The 9,263-nt window shown below is 30.5% G+C and overlaps 1 protein-coding gene across 5 annotated transcripts in view; it reads left to right on the top strand.

The window, feature by feature from the left end:
- The first annotated feature begins 952 nt into the window (after positions 1 to 952).
- The window catches only part of LOC106457262, a 126,869-nt gene continuing 118,558 nt past the window's right edge, over positions 953 to 9,263 (top strand). For all 5 annotated transcript variants that reach the window (XR_002610154.1, XM_022383337.1, XM_022383327.1 and 2 more), the window contains exons 1-2: positions 953 to 1,211; positions 5,253 to 7,305. Coding sequence is in view for 4 of the 5 variants with exons in the window: in XM_022383337.1 (XP_022239045.1) it covers positions 996 to 1,211; positions 5,253 to 7,305 (2,269 nt within the window). In the remaining variant the exon portion in view is untranslated. The remainder of the gene's footprint in view (positions 1,212 to 5,252; positions 7,306 to 9,263) is intronic.

Below are 9,263 nucleotides of genomic sequence, written 5' to 3'. Positions count from 1 at the left end.
ATTCGGAAAGAATAAACCAGTTTTATTAAGTAAAGACTTGTGTCGTTAAAGTTTCGTTGGAACGAAGTTACGAAAAAAATCAATTAACAAACGGAGACGTAACAATATGTTCAACTCTGACAGCTTTGAGAACCAAACGATTGAAACTTTTAGATCCTAAAGTAGGGTTTTTTATTGTTGGAGTTCTCTATTGATCTGTAGTTTTTTTGTTTTGTTTTTTATAATTTTTCTACATAATGTCTCTAGAATAGCTTGTGTTCTCAATGAGTGTTGTCACTTTAAGATTTTTATTTAATCTAAGCTTGTTAATATATTCCCCAGGATTTCTATTTCTGCTTTCATTGAAGTTTCTGATGCTCACAAAAATGCTTACATAACTTGGCGTGAAGTTTCAAGTATTTTCATGGTATTAGTTACCAGACAAACATAGGTATCACGGAGTAACTTTATATAACCAACAATACTCTATAAACCCCTAGACAGTGTATATAATCTATTTCATGACTCACGTTGAAATAAACATGCTTTTCTTGCTTAGGCCTACTTTTCATATAACGTTTACTTGTATATAAACAGAGAGCAATGTCTCTTTAATTTTTTACAGTAGAATTAGCAACACAATCACGATCGATAAAAATAATATGATACTCGTAAAATTATTGTTATCAACAGTTAACGAAATTTATTTTTTAAACAAAATAAGCATCAAATTTGGCGCGTATGTCTGACAGAATAATAAGGTATACATCCTCTCAGACATAAAGAAAATAGTGCAATAGGTTTATTAACTTATTATCTAGATTACTGGTTCAAATATATATTTGGTTATTTTAAAAATATCACATAAGATAGCTTTACATTAAATTAAAATTACAAAACGTCAATAACAGTTTCAGATAATATGATGTGGGCTGATTATTATGTCGCACTACCTAAAGTTGTAGAGTAAGCTGTAGTGTGGAAGAGATGCCATACAACAACTAACGTAGACCTGCATGCTCGAGCCGAGGCCATTGAAAATAAGTAAAATGGCGCGAGCTCGGTTTCCTGGCAGACCTGGCCAAAGAGTTGGCCGAAACTATGTTAATTATTTCACAGATGAAACGAAATTTCATTTAGACTTGACATCCATTACTAGCATTATGCCTATTTCAGAAAACATCAAGAAAGGCTTACAACACTTCTACGAACAGTTTGGAACGTCGGGTGAAGTAAGTAATGTTTAGTTTTACAATGAAATTAGGCCTAACATTATTGGTATTTTCAGACTTGTGAGGAAATAATGAAGCTGGAAATAATATTTTTCAATGTCAGTTTATTATTCTCTTGGTTCTTTTTTAATATGCAAATAACTGTAAAAAGTCGTAAATCATTTTGGAGTGAAAATTATAAAAATGAAACAAGTAAACAAGTTATTACTGAGCTACCTTGACTCGCGCACTCAATTTAGTCAATACTGTTACTACTACTATTAGTATTACTACGGTATAGTATTTTACAATATTTATGATAGTAATTAATGGTAATAAACCTAACTTAACCCACAGTAGATAAAAAAGTGTTTAATTAAACATTATCTCGCATCAGCTAAAACTAACTGGTGCTGACCAAGCACAACTTTTTGAAATTGAAGCACACTGTTTAGTGTTTAATAATTATGCAGTAACTGAGTAAGTATATTTATAGCTAAGTAAATATTTCTGTTACTGTGCTGTTAATCCATATAACTATAAGTAAAGACAAATTGAAAAGTAGTATATAAAGAGGTATGTAGATTTAAGATTAGAATTTAAAAACGTTATTTTAAAACGAATGACATTACTAAAAATTAAAAAATTAAATTGCTTATGTAACTGAGAAACAATCTCATAGTTATAGTAATACTAATAGCCCAGATGATTTTGGAGAATGGTCTCTTCTTCATTAAAACCTTTTCTCTTTGTGTATAGTGACCATTTGTTGAAAGTATCCCAGTTTTTGGGCCATGTTTTGACTCATAGTCACATTATAATGTTCCACAGTACTTATTTAAAAACATTAGTGTGTTAGTGTTTAAAGTACTACATAGTGTATGTATATTACTTTACAATGACTAGTATATAATAAAATAATTATAGTTTCAACATTTCTCACTTCAATTTATTTTAGTGACTTTGAAACATGGATGCAATAATAATTTTTAAAAGTTAGTGATGTTTGTTCCAATACATCAGTTTAATAATACACCTATACCAAGGAACAAGATATAGGTTACCGGTAAAGAGCAGAAGTAAAAAGCAAAATTACAGGAGGCAATTTGATCCATTGAGTTCACATCTCTTTCAGCAAGACATCAGAAGCATGATAAATTTATACTTTTTTAATTTATTTAATTGCACAATAAAAGTTTAAAATGAAATGCTATAGTTTCATTAGTTAAAGCTAGATAAAATCCAAACTATCAGTTTAATTTGTAAGTGACAAAATTTTAAGGGTCTAAATTAATATATTGATTTGGACTTATGCAATTATTAAAACGTGTATTTCTGAATCTTATTGTTTTTTTAATAAGAGCATTGAAGTGGCAGAAGGCCATTTGAATCCCTTTGGAGTCATTCCTCCACTTATCAGTGCAACTAAATCAAAACTGATTGTAGTCTTTTATATCCATATATCTGTATGGAGAATGTTTATAAGAATTTAAACTAACAAACACCTTATCACTGGGCAAACCATTTCTTAAGCTTGAAAAGTGAAATAATTTTTCAGAACAGGTTTGGATGTCAGCCTTCAAAACAAACACATTACATACAATATTAAAAATTTGTATTTCCAACATTTTCATCTCACCATTCAAATAGACCACCCATGAAAAAGCTGTCAAAAACCTTAACAACTTGTAAAACATGAATTAACTTCTCTCTTGGTCTTTAATGACAGAAGCAAAACATTTAAAAAATTTTAATCATATCTTTATAGGCAAAATTTATTAAACTATACGTAATTCTAAGCCTACCCCTATCTCTGTTCAATATGTTGATTTACTTTTTTTTCAAATATTGCTGTAAGGGGACTAGAATGGCACAAAGTATTCTAAGTAAGGCCTCACCAGCTTTTGCTAGGTTACAGTAATCTTCGTTTATTTAATTTGCTTTCTTTTGATAATCAAAACTCTTTATACTTTTCAAAATCTCAACTGCAGACTACAGGATTTTAATAAGAATCACTTTCAGTGTTTAAGTACCAATGCTTTTCTAGTTCAAGAAACAAGTCCTTTTCAAAGCACTATATAAAATATGTAACTTTTGCCAATTTTAAAACTCATTTTCTGTGTTCTGACCTAGTCAGCATGAGTGTCAAGGTTTGTTTGAATATGAAGCATTTTGAATTTAACTAGCACTTTCCAATATCTTAGTGTCATCATCAAATTGTGAAATGTATTAATACCAAAAAAGCTTTTCAAATAGTTGACAGATATCAACGATAAAGATTCCAAAGCTGACCGTGGTGTACTTTACTACTTATTTTTCCAGTTGACGTGGTAACTATTCGCTACTTCATTCTTCTTTCCACTGTTTTTATATTGCATTCACTTCTTAATGTTTCTACTAATTTCATGGACATTCAATATGATCTTATGTATTTAAAAAAAGAAATATATATATATATATATATATATATAACACACACACACACACACACAGAGTAACAATTTAGATGCCCTCTTTGAAAAAATGAAAGCTCTATCAAAAAACTCCAGCAAGTTGGTGAGGCAAGACCATTTTTTAAAATCACAGTGAGAATCATTAATTAAATGACAACTTACAAATGATTTTCATTTGTGTTATGTCAACAAACAGTGGGTAGATGCCTGAGGTTTGTAGAAATGTTACTGTTTTGAAGGGGTGATAAGATGTGCTCTTGAAATTATGGGCAAGCTAGCCTTACTTCTGTAGTGGGAAAATTTGTAAAGAGCCTGATAAAAGAAACTTTGCAAACTTATCTAGTGAAATATGATAACAAATAAAATCAACATGAATTCAAAGAAAGGAAAATTTTATTTATCAATCTGTTATAATTTTTTTGTGGGATGATGTTGCATACTATATGGGTGATTTAAAGGATGTGAACTTGGTGTATTTAGATTTTCAGATAGCCTTTAATAAGGTGTCACACAAGGATAAACATAATTTCATTACTATTTGCTAATTTAATTTTGATTTCTAGTATTCTTGTCTTTTATGCAGTGATAATAAACTTATTTATTTTTATACTTTGGGGGATTTTTTGTTCCAAATTCTGTATTTTAGCTTTTTTGTTATGAAATGTATACTTTGGTGAGATTTCTGTTTTTAACATGGTTAGATATGTTACCTTTAAATATTTTTCTATAGATTATTTTAATGGCAATGATAGTTAACTTTCATTTTAACTTAATGCAACTTGTAACTTCTGTAAAACAAACAATGTCTAAAGAAGGTATTTGAATTTTTAATAAGTTTTTAGCTTAAATTTCCATTTTTTTGTTATATATACTTAAAGTAAGCATTTTTGTTTATTAGTTTTTTATTTATTTCCTACAATGCTTTCTTTATCAACATTACATATTTCTGTTTTATATTTTAGTTTCCTACTTCTTATTACTTTGGAATTCCCTTTTTTGTGAAATTGTGAGTTTTTTTTTTTTTCTACATGGCTTTTGTAGCTTTTGAGTAGGGGTATTGTAGTATTTCAGGAAGAGTTAAAACAAATCATATATAATTCACATCTTTCAGTTTTTGTGTTAATATTGTTAAGCAGGTGGTTGTAATCGATCCATCATACATTATTTCTTAGTCAATTCTTTGCTGATTCATGTTGAATGCTCGACTTTTTTTTTACATGAATCGGTGAAGAATGAACTAACAAATAATGTATCGTGGATTGACTACAACTGCCTGATTAACAATACTAAATCAGATCTTTTCATGTCAGTGTGTTTTTTGTTTAAATGCTTTAGTTTATTGTTAATTACATATAGTGCTATGAAAGAGAACTATGATGGAAAAGTTGTGATTTACTATATATATGAGCAGCCAGGGTGTTTGATGAAGGGGAGTAGATAACTTATTAATTTAAACTACTTTGTCAACATAAGGTTGTATATTTACTTGATATACATGTAGATTGTAGTTTTTTGATTTTAAAAGAAATTTTGATTTAGGTTTTTACACTGACTTACCAGTACCTTGTGTTCTTTGCTGATGTATATGTATTTGGCTTTTTTCTTAAAGGAAGATGAATTTGAAGGATTTAATTTTGAAGAGCAAAGGCGAGCTGAGCTTAGAAAAAAGATGAAAAAGAAAAAAGAAATGGCAATTATTACTCGACCAGGTATTCAAGGCAATTATTTTCAGTTGCGAAAGAAACCTAGACAAGTGTCTGGGTCATCTTGCTCTTCCTCTGAAACTTCAGATTCTTCAAGAGGACGTTTAGGTATGAGACACTTAGCAAGGAAATCTTATGATAAAATGATAAAGGAAGGCTTATGCATATCTTATGACATGTTAGGAGCAACTGTAGATCATGATAAAAAGACACAGTGTGAATCCTTGGTTTGTAATACAAAATTGTTTTCAACTGATGACAGCAAAAATATATATGAGATTTCTTCTCAAAAAAGCAGAGCTGAAAAAACATTAATATGTGAAATAGAATCATTACCTATTACAAAACCCCATAGAAGACATTCTAGTAAAACATTGGCAAAGAGGCTATTAGATCGAGCCAAAAAAGGTCAGTCCTTAAGTGAAAAATGTGTTTTATCAAAATCATGTAATACTGTGCTACGGTGTTTAAGAGATCAAACAATAAGAAAACGTCATTCTGCTTCTAGGAAGCTGAGTGCTACAAAACAACAGAAAGAAAAGTCTGAAGCAAGAATGCAGAAATACAATCATCCTATTACATTAGAAAAGAAACGTGGACGTAAGAAGTCTTCAGAAAATCTTTATAAACAAGAGAGGTTATCAGTCTCTCCTGTTTTAGATTACCCTGCATCCTATAAGAAGAAAACATTTACAATTCCATCAGTTAGTGCTAACTCTGCTAGAAAAATTATTCCAAGAAAGAGATTTTTAGATGAATTTGATTCACCAGTACAGTATTCAGTAAATAAAAAACCAAGATTTCAGAGCAAAAACTTATCAACCACACATATGTCTTATCCTTATGTTTCAAGTAAGAAAGTACTAGATGAAATTGATGATTCAAAGAAGATAGGTTTGCTTGATCAGCCATTGGTGCTAGAAGGAAAAAGACCTTGGAAACCCAGTCTAAAAGTTCAGATGAAGCTCTCTGAGATGAGCTATGATTCTCCTTTTGGATTAAAAAAATCAGAAGGAGACAGTTCTGGTACCTCTTCAGGTTCGTTTAAAGATTTGATAAAGCGAGACATGGTCAGTAAGTATGCAGATATTATGGCAAAAAAAACGAGAGAAAGGGCTAAGTCGTGTGGTCGTCAGGATGGTTATAAGAAACTTTCAAAAGAGAAACCAAAAAAACAAATGAAATCCAAATCTAATATACCAACAACAAAAGAATGTGATGTCAATAAAGTTAAAAAGGTTGAAGAAAATAGACTAGAAGATAAAGTTGCAGCCAAAATTGAAAAGATATTGAAATCCCAGTGGGAAGGAAGATTGCATCAGTCTTCTGATGGAATCTCAGGTGAATTAAACACTAATACTATTTTGTCATCAAAGCATACATCATCTAACTTGATTATTGGTTCAGCTGAACAGCAAAAAATTTCTTCACAAGAGACAACTAAAGGAATATTAAGAAAAGCTCGTTTACAACTTAACAAGAGGACATTAATGAAGTTGAGACAACCAGCTAGTATTAAGAAACTAAGTGAACAGTTTCAGAGAGAGAGTGATGAAATTCCAAGACTTTCTTCCAGTAAGATTGTACCGATACCTTTATCTCCTGTAGAAGTGATAAACAAAATCAAAACATCAGAAACAGGTCATAGAATTATTACTGTACCTGTGATGTCCACTAAACTTCAACCAAAGGTGGAAACTTTGAAATCATTTTCACCAGATTCATCAGTGTCACATGTTGCATCCAATGCAGAATTACTTCATTCTACAGTGAACCGTGATGCTTCTTTTCTTGTACAGTCTTCAAGGTCGGAATCTTCCAAAACCTTTGTAAATGACTCCATGCAGCATAACACATTGATTCCTAGTGGGGTTCCTCTCTTACCACAAGCATCTCACACATCTGAAGAGCCACCTAAGCTTGTAAAGAACAATCATTCTACTGGAACGAAGTCCCAAGGTAAATAATCATTCTGTATGCTATTAATAATACTAAAGGTTGGATGAAATTCATATACAGTACTGCCTCATTATAATGCTACCATTTGCACCCTATAGCAATATAGGTGGGGGAGCATTACAACCAACTAGTCAAAAAGGCACCCATGCTGAACAGACTACTAAAGCAATCAGTTAAATCAAATAACTGCTTATTTACATAGAGAAAATAGATATAAAAAGAACATAGATAAGATAAAATATGAATACAAACTTTCCAGTATTTTAGAAACGAAGCACACTTATGTTCACTTATTTGCTTAAAAAGTCTGATACTTTGGTCTGCTTCATTTGGTTTCAAGCCTCTTTTTGAATGTGTTTAGTCAAACATGATGCAGGGAGAGGTGGTCTCATCTGTAAACAATTCTTAGAACTTCTTAACCTCTCTACAAAGTTAAACCATTTTTTCTTTAATGATTTCATTTATGACCAGATACGTGGAATTCCTGGTGGGTCCAATGATAGCCAATGGTTTTATATGCTACCATTAATACAAGTGGGTAGAAAACTGCCCATGTGACATTAAGCCTGTCCTTTACAAATGCTATATCAAGGACATTTTCTTGTTATTTCAACAATTGAGTGACATTTCCAAATTCCTTTCTTACCTTAATTCCCAATATCAAGTTCACATCAGAACTTGATATTCACATCTCTGGGCTTTGAACTCGGGACTTCCCACTTTTTTCCCTTTATTTTATGACAGAGTGTAATAACTTTAGCCACCGAAACCACGTTGGAATGAGCTTAGCAGCAGATGATACTAAATTTATGAAAGCCAAGGCACCACATTCTTATATCTGAGAAAGCATTATATACAATGGTGTTGTAATGAGGCAGTACTATATTTACTAAACATTTCATCTTTATTATCTTTTCTTTCGGAAAATATATAAGTTATATTGCAGTGTTTGCTTCATGTACATGATGTAGTTGTGTAGGTTTAACTACATTGTATTCAACCAAGGTACACACATTAAGATTTCTAAAAGAATATTATTTAACCTTCACTGTTAAGTTTCTACCAAGTCTTTTTCCTAACTTCTTGCATCAAGGTTATGTTGTTAGAGTTGTGTCAAAATTATAATGTTGAAACAGAAGTTTTGAAATTATGTTAAAATTTTTACTGAGTCAGAAGTTGTTTGATATTTAGGTGCATTGTTTGTAAAAGTCTTGGGCTGGCATTTATCTATAAAATAAGTTTCCATTAAAATGAACCATTTTTTTTTGGTACAACTTCTCTGGATGAACAACAAACAAATTAAACAAAATAAATGACCCAGAACACAAAATTGTACCTATATAATAAAACCTCACTCAATAACTCTTAAATTAATAAAAAATAATATCTGTTTGATAATACAACATATACAAACTCCATCATTAATTATAACTCAATACATCTAACAGTTTCAAACAATATTCAGTTTATTCTGTATGTTCTCTAGTGTCTATATAGTCTTATTATACGAGAAATACATAATTTAATTTTGACTTTATTAACAATATTCTGTTAGTAATGTTACAAAAAAGGGGTAAATATTTTTAGTTATAATCAAAAATGAACAAGTTGAAATTGAAAAATTATGAAATTTTTCAAAGAACTTAAAATTTTCTAAAGTTCCTTTTAAAACTTCAGTGACATTTTTACTCTGAAAATTAGCTCGTTTGTTTCATGAGCAAGTAACATCAAATAAGTTTTCCTTGTCTACATCTGTGCATGATTCGAAAAGATGAATTGACAGTCTGATTTTGAAAAATTTTGAATTTGTGTATGTATAAAACGTTTTATCCATTTGTGGAAACACATCTGAAGAGCCACCTAAGCTTGTAAAGAACAATCATTCTACTGGAACGAAGTCCCAAGGTAAATAATCATTCTGTATGCTATTAATAATACTAAAGGTTGGATAACTTTTT

The sequence above is a fragment of the Limulus polyphemus genome, unplaced genomic scaffold (assembly GCF_000517525.1).
Source record: "Limulus polyphemus unplaced genomic scaffold, Limulus_polyphemus-2.1.2 Scaffold15, whole genome shotgun sequence".
NCBI classification, from domain to species: Eukaryota; Metazoa; Arthropoda; class Merostomata; order Xiphosura; family Limulidae; genus Limulus; species Limulus polyphemus.
Note: the sequence above shows the minus strand (reverse complement) of the source record. Positions and strands in the feature narration are given on the sequence as shown.